This window comes from Rhineura floridana, chromosome 17 (genome assembly GCF_030035675.1).
Source record: "Rhineura floridana isolate rRhiFlo1 chromosome 17, rRhiFlo1.hap2, whole genome shotgun sequence".
In the NCBI taxonomy this organism is placed as follows: domain Eukaryota; kingdom Metazoa; phylum Chordata; class Lepidosauria; order Squamata; family Rhineuridae; genus Rhineura; species Rhineura floridana.
Window position 1 is genome coordinate 3,396,759 of NC_084496.1, and position 22,138 is coordinate 3,418,896.

At 46.1% G+C, this 22,138-nt stretch overlaps 1 protein-coding gene across 2 annotated transcripts in view; it reads left to right on the forward strand.

Annotated features, from left to right (window-relative positions):
• Nucleotides 1-1,688: 1,688 nt before the first annotated feature.
• USP7 (ubiquitin specific peptidase 7) overlaps nucleotides 1,689-22,138 on the forward strand; it is a 69,473-nt gene continuing 49,023 nt past the window's right edge. Inside the window, exon 1 of one of the 2 annotated variants that reach the window (XM_061599215.1) lies at nucleotides 1,689-2,676. In XM_061599215.1, coding sequence (XP_061455199.1) covers nucleotides 2,598-2,676 — 79 coding nt within the window. In that variant the 5' untranslated portion in view covers nucleotides 1,689-2,597. The remainder of the gene's footprint in view (nucleotides 2,677-22,138) is intronic. The other variant, XM_061599216.1, reaches the window with a different exon arrangement.

Below are 22,138 nucleotides of genomic sequence, written 5' to 3' on the forward strand. Positions count from 1 at the left end.
TTATTGTTTATTTTCTTACATTTATATCTCGCCTTTCTTTCATCAAGGAAACCAAGGCAGCAGATGTGTGATTCCTGGACAGTCTCCCATACAGGCACTGACCAGACCCACACCTGCTTAGCTTCAGCAAGCTGGTGGCCTTGCATGCCTTCAGACCAGTAGCGTCGTGGCAAATTCAGAAGCGCAGGGACCTTTCGTGATAGTCATGCCATGCCCCCTCACACCACTCCCCCTCTAAGATTATATAAGCTTCTAAAATTGTACACTAAGATGAGCTTTCAGTCTCTTGTTCCGTTTGGAGTACTTTCTCTTAGCGACGCACTCCAATGATCAATGCAGATCTCTGTATGTTGCCTTTCATCTAGATCTACTATTTTCTGCGCACGCACTTGGGCAAATGTACTAAGATGCTGTAAGTTAAGGAGCTTCCTTTGCTGAGTATTCCTTCTTGGTTGCCATGCTAAGACTAAAGGAGAATGTTCTAGCTACTGAGAAGAGTTCTCTCAGGGGCTGACTTGTCTCCTTTCACTCTGATTAACTCCAATCAGTAGGAAAGGACACTGAAGACATAGGGACCCTGCTCCCAAAAAAGTAAGGGGACTAAGATCCCCTGGGCAATTACACCCTTGCTTCAGACCATACCCTGGGTTCCTATGAATTCGTGCTCTTGGCAGAGCAAAAGAGAAGTACTTGCCAAGGGCGACGTGGCGAGTGTATTTGTGGGTCCTTGCTCAGTACATACGCATTAGATGTCAACTCTTTTGTGATGCTCTGAGGCCTGTTCCACAGGAGTCTAAAGCTGGAGATCAGAAATCATCTGTGGTATTTTCACAGTACAGTCCTTTGCATGTCTACTCTGCTGGGGCTTGCCTGAGAATAAGCCTCAGTTCAAGGGGGGGGTGTTCTTAAGGAATGCATCACCTTGTGTTGTTAACAGCAGCTTTCGACCTTTCCTGCAGGGAGCCCCTCTCTGTGATCTCCCATTTTGCTCAAGTAACACTCCTCCATTCCTTCCTACTCGCTCCCCTCCCTTACAGGTCCCCCCCTTATGTTCATGTTGCCCTGCTACCTCCCTCCTTTCCCTCTTCTACATCTAACTACCCCCTTCTTTCACATTCCCTCCCCCCAAGAACCCCCTCTCCCATTCCTCCCTGTTCTCCCTCACCCCCATTCCCCCTCCACCCCGCAAATCACACCCCAGATTCCATCCCACTATTTACCCCATAGCACCCCCCTGGTTTACATCTCCTACTCTCTCTGCTATCCCCCAACTTTCACATTCCCTCCATCCCCTCCGCCAGGCACCCCTCACTCCTTTACCCCCGAGTACATCCCTACTGTTCCTCTCCGCCCCCCAAAACAGGCTTCCCCTCATTTTCATCCTCCACTCTCCATCCCTCTCCTCTTTCAATCTCTCCCACTACCAAGCACCCCTCACCCCCCAACCTCCAAGCACACCCCTATTCTCCTCCTACTCTTCCCCCAGACTCCCCGCCCCGGTTTCACTTCTCTCCCCCTTCCAACCTCTCTCTCTTCCCCAGTTTTCATCTCCCTGTCTCCATCCCCTCAGCCCCCTTTCCTCTCCCCACAGGCCGCGCGGCCCCACGCAGGCGGAGAGACGCGCGCCGCCGGCCCTGCCTCGCCTCGCCTCCCCTCGGCGGCTCCTCCCCTCGGCTGTGGCGGCGAGAGCGGCTCCGCTTGCTGTTCCCGGGGCGGCCGCGGCGCTGCTCGCTCTTCGCTGCCTTCCTTCCTTCCTGCTCGCTCCACTCCTCCTCCTGGCCGGGCCGTTGCAGGCCGAGCTGAGGCAGAGCGTCCTGGCCGCCGCCGCGTGCCGCCTCCTCCTCTTCCGCCGCCACCGCCGCCTTCCGTCCCTCGTCGGCCCCGCGCCCTCTCTCCGCCTGCCTCTGCCTCCTGCGGCTGCCGAGACTCCGGCGCTGCCCGCCGTCCATGCGGATGTGACACTTCGCGGCCGCCATTTTGAGAGGCAGCGAAGGAGGCGGCGGCGGCGGCAGCAGCAACGGCGGAGGAGCAGGCCCGACTCCCGCCCCCTCCTCCTTCTCCTCCTCTCCGTCGCCAGGCGGCCGCGCTGCCGGGCCGCCCTCTTCCCTCCTCCTCCTCCTCACCGGAGCTGGCCCGGCCCGGGGGGGAAGGAGACGCCGCTGCCAAAGCAGTAGGGCCGCTACGACGTTGTTGTCGCCCGCCGCCGCCGCCTGCTCGGGCCAGGCCGCCGCCTCAGCAGCTGTGAGGCAAGCTCGGCCCCTCGCCGCCGCCGCCGCCGCCCTCCTCCTCCGGCTCTTCCCACCCCCGCCGCCATTGGGCGAATAGCCAGCAAATACGTGCGCGTCTCGCTGCCTCCCCCGGCGGCCGCCCGCTCCTTGCCCGCCGCCGGAGCCCAGCCCGAAGCCCAGCCGCCCCAAGCCGCGGAGCCTCCCCGCCGCCAGCAGGAGCAGCAGCATCTCCTGCTCCTCCTCCAGCGCTCCTCGCCGCCCGGCGCGGGGCCTCCTGCCGAAGAACAGCCGCCGCCGCCGCGTCCTTCTTCTCCTGATCCAGGGAAGGCCCAGGCCCCCGAGCCTGAGCTCCCGCAGCCGCCGCCCGACATGAACCACCACCAGCAGCAGCAGCAGCAGAAGCCCGGGGAGCAGCAGCTGAGCGAGCCCGAGGACATGGAGATGGAAGGTAGGCGGGCGAGGGGGCCTTGGGGGACGCGGAGGGCAGCGCCCCCTTTCCTTGCCGACTGTGTCCTGCCTTTACCTGCACAGGCGCGCACCCCACTTTCTCTGCCTCGCCCCTCTGGCCCGCGCCCCTCCGGACAGGGTGGCTGCTCAGATTTGGGGCTGCGATTCCCCCCAAAATCCTGGCCACTCCCCCCCGCACCCTTCGTTTTTCCAAAAGCCATTGCTGACCACACCGCCCTGCGCTTTCGCCTCCCTCCGCCCCCCCTTCTGGCTCCTCTTTCTCCAACTCTCTTCCCATCCCGGCACTTCGGGCCTCCATCCTTTCCTCTCCCGCCCCCCTCCCCCCGCAAATCCTCCATCCTCCGCAGTCTCTCTGGGGTTTTCTTTGGCTGTATCCCGATTTCTTTTGCTCAACCCCCCCTTTAGCGCCCTCATGTTCTTGTATCTTATCTTGCATTTCTTGAGATTCCCTCCCCCAATAGGCATCCATGACCATCCTTCCCAGGCCTCCCAATTCAGTGGGTTTCCCCCTTCCATTCCCCCCCCCGATGCTTTATTTGCAAACTTTTAAAGCCTCGCGTCTTTTTTCCTTCTTCCTCCCCAGCACTGTCTAGGCTTTTGGTTTCCCAGCTTACACCCCCCCTCCAGTTGTCAGCACGCTTTTCCTCCCCCTCATTATCATCTGATAGAATCGTAGAGTGGGAAGGGGCCCCTGAGGCCATCGAGTCCAACCCCCTGCTCAGTGCAGGGATCTCAGCGTTGTAGGGCACTTTGTCCTTCAAACCCTGCATTTACCCCGTTACTGTGTTCTCCTGTCTGCCCCCTGCCCGGGCCCCATACAACAGCAGGGTCTCGCCTGAGGGTTCTGGATCCTGTTGTGACTCCCTCCGCAGGCATCTCTGTGCCTGAACTCCACTTTCAGATTGGGCATTCCAGTTTCAAGTCAGAATCCCTTCCATCTGGCTGTCCGTTGGAGGCTGCAGCTTTTCTCTGCTGCAGACAAGCAGGAGGTCTTCTGGACAGCCCCCCAACGTGTAGCTTCCTTAATTTTGAACAGCCATTTCTTCCCCCCCCCCGAATTTTTGCAATTTCTCCGCCTTCCCAATCATCTCTGTTTTCCATCATTCTCTCTCTACACCCACCCATCCACCTACCTCCCAGTCCCCCCAGTTCCCCGTCCTCTCCATTCCTCCCAGTTCCCCGCCCTCTCCATTCCTCCCAGTTCCCCGCCCTCTCCATTCCCAGCAATCTCATCTGCATCTCTCTCTCTCTCTCCCCCCCCCCGGTCTAGCCTTCTGGGCCGGTTTCCCTGCAAATGCGCCTTTGCCTGGAATCCTTTGCCTGGGGGCGGGGGAACAGACCTCAGTTCGGTGCCCGGCCCTTGCTCGGCAAGGGGTGGGATGCCCCCCACCGTGTCTCTCCAGGGCTAACTACTTGTGAGATAAAGGGGTGGGCGCCGGGGATGATCAGGGCCGAGTGCCCCGGGCTGGGAAAGATCTCCGGAGATTTGGCTTTTCCCCGAGCGGGGGGGGGGTAAAGAGGAGGACAGAGTCGCCTTTATTTTGGGCTCTTTTGTGTGCTGCGGGCCGGAGCTGAAAAGTTTTAGGAATAAGCTTCTTTAGGAAGAAAAGGGGCGGGGTTAGCGGAGTCGCCTGTTTTCGGGGCCGGGGAGTGTGTGTGTCTGTGTGTGTGCGCGCGTATGCGCGCGGGGGGGGCTCTCTCCGGGCGTGCACGGGGGGGCGGGGCGGTGTCCCGGAGGCTTTGTAAATACGAGGGGAGGGGGAGGGAGGTGTGTCTCTCTTAAGGGGAAAAATGCAGGGGGAGGAGGCAGACTTTGGTGGAAGTTGGCAATTGGCTTCTAGCCGGGAGAGCCTTGGAGGGAGCAGGGCGAGCGAAGCATCTTTCACTTAAGGCGCAGCGCTGGAGAAAGCGGCGAGCGCTTTGGGTGCCCGCCCGCCTCTTTGCAGGGTTGCGAGATCGGCTGGCCTCGAGCAGAAGGTGCTGCTTTGCAGTGCATTTCGGGGTGTGTGTGTGTGTGTCGGGTTTGGTTCTTGCAATGGGCGGCTTCGGTGATACTCTTTTTCTGGGGGCAGATTGCTCAGTTATACTGCTTTCTCCTCCTCCCTATTGACTGGAGGTCGCTCGCTCCCCTCGGCGTTTTGGGGTCCCCCCTTCCTTTTTAAAAGCTTCCAGCCCCCTTTCATTGTATCCTGTATACAGCCAGCCACACGAGATACTCGCCATTTTTAATTGGGCCACTGCTCTGTTCTGATCTGCTGGGATTAGGGGTTATTTACAGAAAATGCACCGGGGATGGGAAGGATCCTCGATGTGGGCTGAATCCTGGCCCTGTGTAATGCTCTTAAATAGTCTTGGGGCACTGACCCTGCGGTCATCCTGGGGGAGGGAGAGGAAGAAAAGACTCCCAGGGAACATTGCTTCAAACCCTGCAGTCTTTTAAAGGTGCAATCCTGTAGGGGTCTGCTCGGAAATAAGCCTCTTTGAGCTCAGTAGGACTTACTCCCATGTAAGTGAGTACAGGCTTGTAGCCTTAGTGGCTTAAAAAGAGGAAAGCTGTTTCTGTTGTTGTTCTTATGTCTCTGTTAGCTGCAGGAGAAAACAGGGTAAAAAGTATTATTTTGTTCTGTGAAAAAGGGCTCTCTGATCTCTTAGAAACCCGGCTTCTCTTCTCTGTATGTCTTGATCTTGTAACAAGATTAAAGATTTTGGGAATCAGAAAATCAAAACCTTGAAAACACAGGATGACTGGCTAAAATTAAGAACTTGGATGTTGTCACTTTTGCTACTTATTGATAGATTTAAGATGCCTCTGAAATGTGCTGAAACTTTTGCATTTGAGAGAGTACTGCTCTTGCACTCATATCCTGCTTGCAGGCTTCCCTTTGGGGCATCTGGTTGGTCACTGAGAACTGGATGCTGGACTAGGTGGGCCTTAGGCCGGATCCAGCAGCAGGGCTCTGGATAAAACCAGGCACATGTTTAATTCCATGCTTACTTTTAAAATTATTTTTTAAAAATCCCTCCACACAGAAAACAAATTCTCCCCGATACAATGTGTATGAATTTTTGTTTTCCATATGCAGAAACATTTTATTATCATGTGACACCCCCCCCACATGACATCTGAAATGGTACAACCCAGACAGAGGTTTACCAATATAGTGAGAAGGAGGTCTGTGTTACTTTGTGGCAAGTTGAGAGATATGAATGAAATGTATTGCTGAAAGACATATCTGTAACTGCTTGTTATCAAGGCCCTGAATCAAGGAGCATGCAATCTAATGCCCTGCATTAATCTTGAACTTCAGTGGGCCATTCTCCTACCCTTTCTGTGGGACTTAAGGACTGAGCATCTTGAAATGTTCTGGTTAACCTCTCGCTACTTGAGAAGTATAGAGCCCCTTGCAAAATCAGGCCTAGGACTCAGGTACAACTGTCAGCTTGATCTTGCCTGAAGGCTGGAGGCCCTGTGCCCCCCTTCTTGGTCCTGATATTGCAGCACAGTAAAATATCAGACGTTTATATGTCACCAACATAAAAGAAAAAAATTGGTTGGTTATTTAGAGCCATGTTTGACCCCCATGAGCATATACATGAACTCAGAAGTTTTCCATCATGCCCACAACTTTGAAGAATTCCTGATAAGTTTCCAAGAAACCCCTAAGCTCTTGTGAACACTATCTGTTTGTCAGTGGAAAAGGCCTGAATCTCGTTCACTACACCCAAACTTCGGAAAATGAAGAAGGTAGAATTTGGGGGGGGGGAAGTAGTCATTCCACAGGTAGGCCGCTAAAGGGCATGGCTTTGTTAATAACGCAGCCCCTTAAATGTAGCTCCTAGAGACTTTGGAGTTGGCTTTGGGGGCAGAAGTGAGGCAGGTGGGAAGACGAGAGGTACAACATGGAAAGAATGTGATGGCTGTGCAGCAGCAGCAGAAGTATCACTGATGGGGTGGGACCCTTCTCTCGCCTCCCCCAATGGAACACAGGTGCTGTACAAGGGTGGGAAGACAAGAGTGGCCCTCTGTGTAATGGTCTCTGGGATCCCTCTGCCTTCTTCTATTGTCGTGTGGCTTGTTTAATTACGGTAATAAAAAAGTGAAGGAAGACTGTATGGATGGGGACATTTCTGGTCCCCTTCATGTTCTGATGTTGCGCTAGCGGCCAAATTTAAAGACTGCTTGGAAAACCATTTTTATAATGTCAGAAAAGTAATCTGCCTGTAGTAACCCAATGGGTCAAACAGAATGCTGGACACAGTGTTCTGACACCCTGTGGGGAAATCTTTGGTCACTTTGATTTAGTACAGTATATATTTTAATATATTAAAAGAAACAAACTTATTTTTGGTCCAGAGTACGTTGCCTTTTAAAAATGCCTACTATGAAAACAGCAAATAGTTTTAAGTATTTCATGGAGGTTTGTAGCAGTAGGGGAAGTAGTAGATACTGTAGCATTATCCACGTGCGTGGCATTATTTTACAGGTAATGACAGGGCAGGTCACAAGGCAAAGAACAGAGGTGAGGAAGGGAAACAGGCAAGGAAAAACAAGAGAAGAATATGCATTTGTTGCATATGTCAGTTCTTAAACTTAGGTCACACCACACCATACATTTAAAGCACCCATATACCACTTTAACAGTCTTGACTTCCCTCAGAGAAGCCTGGGAACTGTGGTTGGTTAAGGGTCTTGGGAATTGTAGTTCTGTGAGGGTAAATTACACTCAGGATTCTTTGGGGAAAGCCACAACTATTAAAGAGATGTAAATGTGCTTTAAATGTATGGTGGGGATGTGACCTTAGTTACAGAAAGTTATTTAGACTAGGATTGGTTTGGTTTTTTTGTCAGAGTCTTCACAAAAAGGTGGGTATTTGAAGGAGATAACATTATAGAGGCATTCTGGAAGGTAATTCAAGTAATAAGGGGCAGCAAGAGATATAGAGAGAGGGCAGAGTTGTCTTGAGGAAGCAGCAGAGATTTTGCCCAGTTGAGGGCAGTGGAACGTGATCTGCTTTCAGCGCATGTGTTCTGGAGCTGTTGATATTAGACAGCCACCTTCACTGTACGTTTCCGTTACAGCAAGCCTATCTGGACACGATTTAGTAACTTTGATTTTAAATGTTCTGTTGGTTGTATAAAACCATCAAGTTTTTCTTTTGAATTGGTTTGCGCATTTTAATCATGTTTTATTTTTATCTGAATCTGTTTTTTTATTGAGCAGGCGGTTTATATATTTTTAAAGTAAACAAACAGGGCAGGTGAAGGTCACAGGTATGGAGTTGATAGGATGAGAGATGCAAGAGATGAGGGACTAGGCCATTGAGGGATGTGAAGGTAAAGGCAGGGCACTCATGCAGGATCTGTGAGCAAACAAAGCCAGAATAAGGATTTTAAGCGGTGTTGGCATGCGGTCACAGTGATAAAATGTAATTTTGGCTGTAGAGCAGGTGTCAGGAACCTGTGACCTTCCAGATGTTGCTGAATTACAACTCCCATCAGCCTCAGCAAGCATGTCCAAAGGCCAAGGATGATGTGAGTTGTAGTTCAGCAACATCTGGAGGGCCAAAGGTTCCCAACACATGCTGAAGAATATTGGGTAGAGATGTGGGGACCAAGATAAGTTAAAAGAAGACCAGAGAAGGGAAGATTACAGCAGACAAGGTGAGAGGTGATCATAGTGTGAACCAGAGTTTTTGCCAAGGTGACAGAGAGGAAGGACCATATGTATGCAGTGTTGTTTTGATGAGAAGCAACATTATACTAAAATGGGGAGCAAAGGAGAGGTGGGGCCAAGGGAAAACCAGGGTTTTGTGCTTGTTCAGGGTGGATGGTGGTGATGTCAGTGAATAAAGAGTGTATGAGGAAAGGAGGAGAAAATAAAAAAAAATGTATGTTGGACATACTGAGGTTGAGATGGTTAAGCATCCAAGCAGAAATATCCGTGGTGCACTTGGACATTTGGGGATGGAGACCAAAAATCCTGGGTCAGAGTGACTGAGCTGTCATCCTTCTATAGACAGTACTCAAAAATCCATATGATGGTGTGTAGAGAAGAAATAACAGAGCCCTGAGGAACCCCAAAGCAGAGAGGGAAAGTGCGGGGAGAACTTCCCCATATGGAAACATTGCAAGGACAGTGAGAGAAATATTCATTATTGTTATTGTTACGACACCGCTTACATGCCAGAATGGTTTACTAGTAGGAACACAGCCCACTGAGGAGAGCATCACAGAGATGTGGAGCAAAAGGGATCAAGCAAGGGAGAGTACTCTGCTGTGTTGGAGGCAGCAGTGAGGTCAAGGGAGATGAGGACTGTGTAGAGAGCTTTGGATATGACATTGAGGAGATCATCGGAGCATAGTTTCAGTACCCTACTGAGGGTCCTGCTTCAACAAAGAATCGGTACTGATAGCTGGAAATGGAGCACCAGACAAAGGATGTGAATAGAACATCTTGGTATTTGCAGAAACCTTTACAATAAGTGAGAATGCTGACAACATTTTCCTAGATAGAAAAATCTAAATGTGATGAGGACCATCTCTCTCTCTCTCTCTCTCTCTCTCTCTCTCTCTCTCTCTTCCCAATAATAGTGCTAAAACCTTTCGTAGCATCAGCCAAATCCTTCTCCTTTATTGCCATAAGAATGCTTTCATGTTTGGTGTTGATGCTCTTATGTTTAGCCTCTGATGTTGCCCTCAGTCATTTATAAGTCAATTCCTTGATTACTTCCATTGTTCCTAATTGCTTGCTATCGCTCAGTAAAATTCAGGTGGTTTTTAAAATCAATTTTTTGTTGATTTTGCTATTTGCTTTTTACAACACCACAAAATTGAACACTGATACATACCGTTATATCAGTATTTCTAATAAGCATGTAGGACCACGGTCTGAGTGCTTTGCATTTATGTCCTCCTTGTGGGGTTCCCATTGGCATCTGGTAGACCACTGAGAAGAGGACGGTGGACTAGATGGGCCACCAGGCTCTTCTTATGTTCTTATCGATTCAAGATCACCTGATAGCTTCTAATGAAACTTCAGATCTTTTACTCTGCATCATTGATAAGAGGCAGAATAAAAACAGTGAATTCAGTTAACTGTTAAGAATCTCGTACAAATAGTTGAGGAAGCACCTCATGTCACTGTGGGGTGGGAAGCTACTTTGATTTGCTGGAACTGGTTGAGGAGGGATACGTATGAGAGAGTCCCCAGGCCTCAGATTGTACTTTCATGGGTTCTAAAACTGCTAACTGGTTGTGGACAGAAAGATATCTGAGAGTTATTTACCTTTACTGTTAGAAGGAGCATTTCACATCCCTCTTTTGACTAGGAGTTGACTTTGTAATTAGCTGTGTGAATGCTCAAGATGTATCTACAGCATATTGTCTCAGATCTCTTGTTCCTGACTACCTGGATTTTGGTTGTAATAAACTGGTATAGCACAGTGGGGAAGAGAGCCTGGCTGGGAGTCCAGAACCTGTGAGTTCAAATCGCCGCTCGTGTCTCCCAGGTGTCAACAAGGGCCAGGTAAAGATGATCCCCACCGTGAGTGGCTCAGGGGTGACGTGCCCTGCCACCTGTGCAGCCGTGGGCAAGCTGCATAGTCCCAAGGAGCCCAGTTGCCCCCCAGCTGGCAGTTGCGGACAAGGAAGGGTCTGGCTTGTGCAGCTGTGGCAAGCTGAGCAGGCCCTTACCAGCTAGGGAGGAATAGCCTCAGAGGAAGGCAATGGGAAAACCCCTCTGAAGACCGCTTACCATGAAAACCCTATTCATAGGGTCGCCATAAGTTGAGATTGACTTCAAGGCAGTCCATTTCCATAAACTTCCTTTCAACTTCTATGTCTGGGAGATGCCTGACCATTCACAAATCTTGTCAAATAAATAAAGTCCTAGTGTGCTTTTGAAGGGAAAATATAATTGTAAAGCATTCAGTTTGGCTTGTCACCTCTTTGAATTATTGAAATGCTATGATTTAAAAATTGTTTTAAAATCTATTCTGATTTTAGATATTGTATGTTTCCTTGGCTGAATTATATTTCACAAGTAAGAGTCTTTAGTTTCAGAATTCTCTGTAGTTTGTTTTAATGCTTGAGGGGACCGAATTAGAACTGTTGGAGGAAAGGGGGATAGGAGACATCCATTTATGCAAAAGAATAGTGCAAATCTTTTTCTCCTTTTCTCTTTTGAAACACATGTATATGTATGTAAGTATATATATAAAAAACCTCTCTCTCTCTCTCTCTCTCTCTCGGTATACATACACACGCAGACAAGGATGGTATGCAATGAAGTGCTTCTGCAAGGACTTTTGGCTGTGCAATGGGACTTCCCCTCCCTCCTCTCTGTGCATGTCCCCTAAATCTATTCTGGGGATTCTCCCAACCCTCTGCAGCAGGTTGTGGGGCTGCAGGGGTTGAATTTCTGTTTCGCAAGCAGTTCTTGCACCTGTGGAAGCCCTTTGTTGGATCCTGCCCTGAGTGTTTTTAAAGAATGATATATATGGGATGTGAGGAAAAAACTCTCAGCCATAAGATTGGGAAAGGAAGGACCATTGCTGAAAGGCCAAAAATGCTTAAGCTTTAGGATCTTACTGTTTGTAAATGGTGGGCATAGTGCCCTTGTAACTTAGTCAGTTGATGCATTGTGGGTACTGGGGACATACCAGTTGTTTGTTTATTTAAAGAAAGCTGTTTCTGGGACTGGCTTAACAAAGTTAAATACAGGTAGTTAACTTACTCCAGTGAAATTGTGCTGTGCATCTAAACTGAAGTAGTTAAACCAGTTCAGCCAGTACTTCTTAAATGACACAACAGGATGTTTGGAAGTGGCAGTGGAGCTGCATAGGCAGGAGTAGACTGGCGATGAGCTGCAACTTGTCTCGACTCCCTAAAAGAGTTATTTATTAATATGGATAAGGGCTAGGAAAACTGGAACAATGACAGTGCTGTTGTGAAGCCCTGCAGTTTGTATGTGGATGCAAAAGAGGAAACAACTCAAAAGTCATCCTGTTCCCTTCCCCCGAAGCTGATCGTTTCCCTTGTTGTCATATTTGCAGATTAATCCAAATTTTACTAAACAAACTTTCTTAGTAGTATTAGTATTATTTATTAGATTTATTAGTTGCTTGTTACCCGAAGGTCTCCAAGCAACTTACAGCGCTATTAAAAACAATAATCAAACAAAAAATCATATTGTAAAAATAAAACAACACCCCAGACTTGATTCTTAATTTATATTTATTCTTTATATTAAGGTATAACCTCTGTGTTTGTATTGGCTTTGCAGATAAATCCAATGAAGATGCTTGCTTGCCTATCTATATACTCTTATGCTAGTCATTTGTGGCACATTGACAGTCTTGAGGAAGGGGGTATAGAGATTTGAAGGCCCAGAAAAAAACAGAACCCTTTTTCCCCCCGGCTTTTCTCCAAATTGTTCTGGGCTTTCACATCTCTAGGGGGTATAACTCCTTTCCAATTTATAGAAGAAACTTTGATCATCTGGGTGCGACTCCTACTCACCCTGGGCAAGTGGCTATTTACAGGCCCCATGTTTTGTTCACGTGTGTTTTCCTGGCTGCTGCTGGTTGCCCGGTCCCTCCCAATCCCAAGTCTGAAAAGGCAATGAGATTCCACCCCATGTACCAACACCTCCAACATTCTACCCAGTTAGCCTCTGTTATGTGATAAACTGTAATTAATCACATTTTGACAGGTGAAAACAATTCCTGTTTTAAATCTGATCATGCTTGGGATCCAAGGAATTGCACAACCGTGGTAAAATATATCTGAATGTTTTAAGTTGGATTTATCATTATTATTACTATTATTATTGTAGTAAGGACCTCTTTTTTAAAAAAAACAATCACCCCTGTTTAAAGGAAAACTGAATTTATTGCAAACGTATTAAAGTGTAGATATAATATCTTAAACTGGATTATGGTGTATTATCAGACAGATTGTGTTTTGCTGTTCTGTGTAAGAGAATATGTTAGATGTTTCTCTACATCTAACATATAGTAAGCTGAATTTCTTGGACCATGTGTAGCAAATTTCACAGCTTCAGCTGATAGGGAAGCACAATTTCATTCATTCATTCATTCATTCATTCCATTTATAGACCGCTTACTATCTAAAGATCTTGAAGTGGCTTACAATAAAAATACATACATATACATAAACACAATAAGTACAATAAAAACTATATCAAATTATTTACGTAAAAATAGAAAACAAATATAGAAACAATATCCATATACAAAAAGCACAATATAAATCTAAAGTCAGAGAGCATTAGAAAACATGATGTAAAATTCCAACCAGTGTAACATAACACCTATTCATTCAACCATCTCACTGTTCATCTATTCCACACAACCAGTATAATCATTCATGACCTCGAACACCATCTCTGTCAACCAACCACTCATATATTAACTTGCTCACACTCAGCAATATTGCAACCCACATACAAAAGCATACTGCCATGCATGCACATATATAAGATATTCTGCCATTATTGAAGCACTAATGGGCTCATGCCCCACTTCCATAAGACCAACACTCCTCTCCCATCTCTCACTTGAAAGAAGCCTAGTTTTGTACCAAAGCAGGCTGTCACCCTTGCGGTAAAAACTCCTTCCGTCTACTCGCTCTCACTACAACCTCAGTTCATGATAGGTAGCCAATCAATTTCAAGGTGGTAGCCATGTTATAATAAACTATGGTGGTCAGGATGCAACCTTTGGTTTTACTGTGAGCCAAGAGGAGAAGTTTCGATTTTCCTTGTGGAAAGAAGGTGCCTCATGGAGGATAAGGCTATCCAAACCTACGAGCCATGATGGCTATGCTCTGCCTCCACGGTTGGAAGCAGTATGCTTCTGAATACCAGTTGCTGGAAACTGCAGGTGGGGAGAGTACTGTTGCGCTCAGGTCCTGCTTATGGGCTTCCTATTGGGGCATCTGGTTGGCCACTGTGAGAACAGGATGCTGGACTAGATTGGCCTGATCCAGCAAGGCTCTTTTTATGTGTGTTCTTTTGTATGTAAACTTGCTCAAGCCTGCTGAAGTGACCAGAAAGGGAATCGTAGCACTGATCACAGCACCTCTGAGATTGTTGTCTTAATAATGATTCTGCTAGCAAAGATGAGCTTCCTAAAGTTTGTTACTTCCCTATTACAGCCACTTCCTACCTAGTGACACCTGATTGTCTTTGCTGTGGTCCAGAGTATCTGGAGGTCACCAGGTGGCCACAGGCTGCCCTATGGTATAGTGCTCATATTTTCTACAAGTATCCAGTTAACTGTCTGGCTAATAAAGCTGAACTTTCTTACAATCTGTACTGTGGGTTGTAGTATCCAGTGTTAGTCATACACTGAGTAGGGCCATTGAAATTAGCGAACATGGCTAACTTATGTCTTTCAGTTTCATTGGGTAGGATCTGACTACAGTTTAGTTGGATACAGCCCGATGGCAACATTTAAGGCCAAAGAGAGCAACTGAAACTCATGAAATCTAAGCATATTGGCATTTCCTAACATGTCTAAGTAAATGGTCACAACATTGGTGTCAGTGAAGGTTTTAGATAAGGCCCCTTTCCAGATGACTATTAAGGGGCACAAACAATAACAATTTTGTGCAAAAGTTGTTTGTGAACATGCTGCAAGGGCAGAGGTGAATGCCTTCCATGACTTACTGCAGCCTTTCCCAACCTTCGGATCCCCAGATGTTGTTGGACTATGACTCCCATCAGCCCCTGCAGCCAGCATGGCCGGTGGTCAGGAATGATTGGAATTGTGGTCCAGCAACATCTGGGGACCCAAAGGTTGGGAAAGGCTGACTTACTGAAAGTTCATTTGAGGGCACCAAGGAGCACCTTAAAAGTCTTTATGGAAGGAACACACACAGGTGGAGCATGAGTTAGATCCAGACCTACAGTCCACATATAGAACACTTCCATGCTCCATTTTAGGCTTTGTTGACTGTAAGTCCAGGAGGCAAGGAAACAGGTCTGGAGAATTGTGTCTTGCTGTGAAAATATGAGCCTGCTGCAGGCCCTGGAAGATACTGGCTGCTATGCAGCCTGTGTGCTGCTGCCGCCGCTGCCAAACTCTTGCCAAGACACTCCTCCCTCTTCCTGGATGATTATGTAGATCTGTAAGAAATTGCCTGAACATAAATAGTTCAGAGCAGCTCTGACCTGGAAGCAGAAGTGGCTGCAGTGTATTCCCAGCTGTGGTTCCTTTTCGTAACAACAGAGGAGACAGAAACATCTTAGGCCAACAGGGATTCTTCTTGAAAACTTGCCAGCCACGGAAGGAGCCATAAACGTTTTGGGGCAATATCTTACCTCCCTCTACTACTGCTTAATGCTGAGCACTAATCGTATGTCAGCCACTGTTATGCTGAAATCACAGGCTGCTGAATTAGCCTCTTCTGAGGTTTATGTCTGTGTCCCCAATTTTGTTTTGCCAGCATGGGATCCAGGCCTGCAAACAAGCTCATTAGGAATTAATGCAGTAATCGATTAATTGGTGCAGTTAACCAGTTAAAATGTCGATTTCAGTCTAAAAATAGTACTCTGATTGGAGCCCTTCTCTAGAGATTTTTCTCCATCTCATTTGCAACCTGTGTCTTTGTGTCCTGACTCTGCCACCCTCCACCGGCCGCCTCTCCCTGCTGCTACATAGGAGTCCTTGGAGTAGATTGAGATTGAGGCTATTGCTCAAATAAAAAAGAACAGTTAGCAAGTGAGATCTGGGCAAAGCCACGGAAATAATCTGGTATAAAAGTTTTCCTTCTTGTTATTGTTATGTGCCTTGAAGTCGATTACGACTTATGGAGACCCCATGAATCAGCGACCTCCAAGAGCATCTGTCATGAACTACCCTGTTCAGATCTTGTAAGTTCAGGTCTGGGGCTTCATTTATGGAATCAATCCATCTCTTGTTTGGCCTTCTTCTTTTTCTACTCCCTTCTGTTTTCCCCAGCATTATGGTCTTTTCTAGAGAATCATGTCTTCTCATTATGTGTCCAAAATATGATAACCTCAGTTTCATCATTTTAGCTTCTAGTGACAGTTCTGGTTTAATGTGAAATGGGGCCTGTTAATACCCTTGCAACTCTGGGATGTATGCAGCTCTAACAAAACATCTGGTTTAACTATATTATTGTTGTTGTTATTAAATTGAATTTATATCCTGACTTCCTCCAAAGGAGCCCAGGGTGGCCAACATATCAACAAAACAATTAAAAAGCATTCTAAAAATTGTTACTGTACAGTTAAAAGCATTCTAAAAATCTAGTGATCTAGGCATTGCCAGGAATGGTCTCTTTCAACCATCAAATGTCTGAGTAAACAGGAATGTTTTTAAATTCCTCCTGAAGGTCAGTAATGAGGGAGACAGATACTCCTCACTGGTGAGGGCATTCCGTAGGTGCGGAATTGCCACTGAGAAGACCCTGTCATGGGTCAACGCCAACCAGGCATCTCCTGGTTGTCATCTTAAATGTCATCTTGCCCCCGGGGATTTTAGTTCTATAAGTGGATGGAACTGTTGATCTCTAGTGTCAAAGGAGAGCCACGACAGCAGGTTCAGTGGCATAAAATGAATACCAGTTTATCATGTAGGTAAGGCCTGCAGGTCTGTTAAGGCTTGAGCAGCTGTGAGATTTTCTGCCCTGTGGAGATCCCTGGAAACAAGCCTATTTAGGTATACTTCCTGCCCTCACCCCATCTTACAATGGTTCCCTTTTGACATGGTTGGCGTTGGTGGTGCGTGGCAAAGGGGTGGCTGTTCTTTCTGTCCTGATTGCTCTGTAATACAAGGGTAGCCTACGTGGTGCTGTCCAGATTTTTTTGGCCTACAACTCCCACCATCCCTGAGGCCATGGGAGTTGTAGTTCAGTAGCATCTAGATTCTAGAGCAGCCTTTCCCAACTAGTGTGCCTCCAGATGTTGTTGGACCACAGCTCCCATCTGCCTCAGCCAGCATTGCCAGTGGCTGAGGCTGATGGGAGTTGTGGTCCAACAACATCTGGAGGCACACCGGTTGGGAAAGGCTGTTCTAGAGGGTACCCTGTTGGCCAGTCCTGATGTAAAGTGTTGCTGTGGTGTTCTCAATTGGGTCACAACTGGCACTTACATCAGGCAAGTTTTGGGGGCAGTATGTAGGGATGGGCTCCTTGCAGATATCATAGGTGGGGGCGCCTAAGTGGCCTCAGAGGTTAGGCGCACAAGTTAGTCTCTAAGGCAGATTGGTTAACAGAAGCACTCCAAGTTGCTGACTGCGGGCAGACTGAGTGACCGCATCTGCTGCCTTGTGCTACCCTTCCAGTTTGTCCTGTGGGTGGGCTGAGTTGTTTACCTCCCATCAGTAGTTCACCCTTCAGTTGCACCACTGTGCCCCCTGCCACTTTATGCCAAAGCCCCTGGAAGCTGTATGCAGTAAAAGCTGTGACCTGTTACAACTCAGATCTGTATCTGGTTCTCCTTTCCCTTCCTTCTTGCTGCTGCTCAATCTTTGACCTCAGAATAAGTGGTCTTTTGCATGTGCCATTTATGCTGTGCATACCAGGTTCTCTGACCCCAAATCCCTTTCACAGGATGACAACTTTGTCCTCTGATTTGAGCCGCTCACTTCTATTTTGGCAGCAGTACCTTCTCCAGGAGCTTTGCAGCAATGAAATTGAACTTGCCCTGTTCCTGATATTTTAAATTATTTCCAGCCATCCTCTGGTGGGTAGATTCATCAGTTACATGGATACCTTTTGATCTCTTCAGTATTCTGAAAGATAGTACCTTATGGTGTTTATGTCCAGCGTTTTTATACTGGACCTATATTGTTTGTTAAGATCACGGTTCCAACGAGGGGGAGGGGCAGTCTTTAAATATATGAGTATTATGGATGTAGGCTGAAGGAGAGTCACTAAATAGAATGTTGAACTTGGACCAGAGAGATCCTAAACTAACTTCACAGGACAAGCATGGCATGTATATCATTGCAAGCTGAAGAAGCATAAGGAAGAAACATAAGGTGCACATGTAACCGACAAAAGAAAGATGGAAAAATTTGTTCTGCCAGAAAAGATTATCTGTAACCGTTGTGACTGCGTCTGTTCCCTTAAGCTCCTTGGAGGAAAGGCGGGATATGAATGCAATCATCAATCAGTCAGTCAGTAAAGGTGTTGGACCTACAGATGACCAACCGTCCCAGGGCCACATCCCAGTGGTGGGCAGGTCCAGAGGCAAAAGTGGGCAGAGCAGTGAATGTGAGTTTTACCGTTGTACAGTAGGCTGGTTTCTACACACATTCACACGTCTCCTCCTCCATCCAGACGTGCATCATCCAGTTCAAGCCAGACAAACATACTCACAGAGGCTGCAAAGCTGGGCTGGTGAGGGGTGTGACTGAGGATAGGGTGTGGGATGGGGATAGTCTAGAAGGCCAGGTAGAAAGGCCTGGAGAGCCATGTTTGGCCTCCAGGCCTGAGGTTCCGCACCCCTGCTCTTGAACAGGTTTCACAATTATTATTATTATTATTATTATTATTATTATTATTATTATTATCCCGCCCTTTTTCCAAAACTGGAACTCAGGGCGGCTTACAAATAAAAACTACACATAGGTAACAAAACATACAAAAATATACAATTAAAATAGAATTAAACTATTTGTGACATTAAAACCATGAAACATACACTTAAAATACTAAGACAATTTAAAACATTAAGAATAGGACCATAGAACAATACAACAGACCTTATGAGGTCCTATCATACAACAGTATGTATCCATCTATTCAGTATCGAACCACTTACTTTAGTCTGCACACTTTCTTGCCTCTGAATTAATAAAGGCTTGTCTTTCCGTGAGGGTACAGCTTTGGGTTTAGAAGTTAAAAATCTGCTCCTTGTGGGAACTGAGAATAACGTCAAGATTTTCTGGCCCTTGGAATGGCGCTGATAATGGCTGTCTGTAGAGTTTTACTAGACAGTTTATCGATCAGAATTAAGCCAATTACTTTGCAATTATTGAGTCTCATCTAGCTCCATTGAAATATAAGGGGAAAGACTTGTTGCTTTCAGTAAGTTTGTATGCAGGGGGCTGTTGTGAGAGCAAACACCCTGTGCAGTAGTTCACTGTGATTCCCATTTTAGAGATGTAGAACTCTGGTTCAGAGGCAGAGATTCTGCCCAGGACCTTGCACTGTAGCCATGACAAAGGTGGGGATTAGAGCCGGGAGGGGGGAGGGTGCAGCAGCAGCACTTATTTGGCCCTTGGCACTTGCATCACTGCGGGTTACTGGGAGGAGTAAGGTAGCAGGGAGGTCAGTCCGGTACGGGGTGCCCCAGCGAAGCTAGTCTAACGTTCCCGTTGGTGTGAGTGTGCTACACTGACATTTCTGCCTCTTCCTTCCAGGAAGCCATTGTCAGGAGGCCAGATAAACACTGCCGCTCCTCCCTGCCAGCTGCTCTGTAACCAAGTGCTCCCAAATCCATCAGTTTTGTCTGCTAGGCCAGACTGGCTATTAAAACCTACTCAGGAGTTAGCTAAATTCTTGTCAGGAGTGCTCATGTGAGTAAGAGCCATTGCATTGATGATGACCAGAGTTGCAATGACTATGATGCGTGAAGGGGTTGGTAGGGTTCTCAGGTTGACAGCAGTGCCGAGAGAGCACCAATTATCACCTGTGCTGCGCTGTTGCTGGCATTAGTTCTGGGTGAGAGAGCATATCCATGGTTCATGCCTCTTAATGGTGCCATCGGGTGACACACTAAGGCTGTCAGCGAATGCAGTGGGTGGGTGTGTTCAGTTTGATATTTTAACCAATGCATTGGTAAATAAACCAATTTTAAATGTAAATATATGTTGCAAATCCTCATTAAGGGTGACTTTTTTTTGAGGGCCTTAAAGGAAGGCTACTTATAATTTAATAGTAATCAAAATCTATCAGTTATTATTAAAAGAAAAGGCCATCTTTTTAAATGTTTTCTTTTTCATTGATACTAGAGGTGGGAAATAGAGAATACTCCATATTTTGTTAACAGTAGTTTTCAATGTTTTTAGACCTAGGACCTACCTTTGACCCCAATACGCACTTGGGGACCTATTTCTTATTTTTTTTAATAATATGTTTGTATGATGGCAGTACTGTTGTTACAACCAACCTTAAATCAGGCCGTGACTTAGTAATAGGTCCTGATCCACCAGTTGAAGACCAGTGTGTTAACACCAGAACTAAAACTGATGTAAAAGTAGGCAAAATGAAGGCCATCCCCGTGGAAGAACTGAGTTTAAAAGACAGAATAACTTTTATTGTGAATCGGTCTGTCTATTAATACTTGTAGACTTAGATGCAAGTTACACTGTATTGAGGAGAGGCATCGTAAGTTCATCTTCATTAATAATTTTTATTTGAATCTTTGTGCTTTTAGCATTTGCGTCTCACAAGATACAGCATCTTGGTTGTAACCATGCTCCTAAATAGGGAGTAAGCTGTTTTGAAAAAAATGATATTCACATTTAAATAAATGAAGGAGCTTTCTTTGTGGTATACCATCACCTCTTCTCCTTTTTTTGCTCTCCTTGACAACAATTTTGTGCTGGCACCCATGAAACCTTTATCAAAATATGAGTACCAGTACCTCATTTTTTTACCAGCAAGCAAGCACTGGCTTTATGTAACTCAACTGCTGCAAAACATCTTGACCAGAGTTCTAACTGCATGTCACAAAATTAAGGACTGCAAATGAAATAATGCAATAAATAAGCTGTTTTGGCCATGGGCAGGACTAGGTGGGGTGAAACTGATGGCAAATACATGCAATGCATCATAGGGTGTGCGTGCTTAAAGCAGCCATATATTTAAGTACTCATCAGGCAGCCATAATTGGGAAGGAATTGTATGCAGGCGAGTGTGTGGATTTCCATACAGGCAAGTGAGTGGGCCAGTAGAAAAGGCATGTGGGCTGTCAGAGGAGAGAAGCCTCCTCCTCCTCCTCCGTGCTTAGCACGGAAATGCAGTGGGCTGGTAGAGGAGAAACAGAATTGTATCCAATTAAGTCCTACTCAGAGTAGACCAGTTGAAATTAATGGACCTACATTAATCTTGTCAATTAATTTCAGTGGGTCTGCTCTTAGTAGGACTTAATTGGATACAATCCAGAGCTCTCTTCTCCTTTGCCAGCCCCTCAGAAGGCTAGGTTTGTTTGTTCATTTATTGCAGACTAGTGACTTTTGTTGACTTGTTTACAAGACCGGTTTAAATAATAGTTTTTCTTGCAGAAGTAATTGAGAAACTAATGCAAGACTAAAAGCTTATCCTTTGTATGAAGTGTGACTATTTCCTTGAAGTAGAGAGGGGTTTGTCCACAGCACTGTGTCGTGAATAATGGCAGTGGCTAATGTCAAGCAGTAGGTGGTAAATGTGATGAACTTCTGGAACATTCTTACAGTGAAATACGGAAAGTGCAAGTTCACTCCGAACAAATATGGGTTACTTCTATATTGTAGCATGTTTAAGCCACCTTGGGTGTGACTCATGGAAAGATGGAATATAAGTATTTTAAATAAACATTGCAACCACAATGGGCAGAAGCTCATATGAAAATGGAAATATGGTATTGTAGCTCTGGCAAGCTTTGCAGTCCATGCTGAGATGTTTCAGCATCTGTCATTTGCCTGCCCTCACCTGGTATGCTTAATACCAAGGAACTCTTAATTCTCTGCCTTCCTTCCGCTTCTGATGGGCAGGAGGGAGGCAGCAATTTAGTCCCAGTGGAGCATAATGTTCCATGTTGTTCATAGTAAAATTATGAAGAATGGAATTGGTTATACAAAATAGTTATTTCAGTGTGATGCATATAGATTTATTATATTTACTTATTTATAAAAATACTTATATACAGTAATTTCATTAAAACTGCAGCTACATATACAAAATAAAAATGCATAAAAATTAAAATCACAAATCATCTTGGTAAAAGTAAAGGATTGTGTTGGTGTAGCATTGATGTAACCTTTGGCAGGCCTTGTCTTCCCTTGTTAATAGAATCGTATTTTGTGGTAATATTCAGAAAGTTCGAGTTTCTGGTATTGTTACTGGCAAGAGCATTGCATAGCGGTAGCCTATGAGTTTATGCTGAGAAACACATTTGAGGGAGGGAGACAGGCACCAGAAAATATGATGTGAGTTTTGGCTGATCTGGTTGTTATAATGGTGATTATGACTTTTACAACAAGGTTATTTTTTCTTAAAATTTAATTCATACTTTTAATTCCAATTTCACCTTGCAGCAGGACTAATTTCCCCAGAATGCTCAACAAGGACAAGATCATTTAATGCAGAAAATTATTACCTGCTAACTACCTTGTTTTGCTCACAAGATTGTTAAACGTAGCCAAATTACACCCCCCCTTCATTTCTAGTACATGCTTATGAA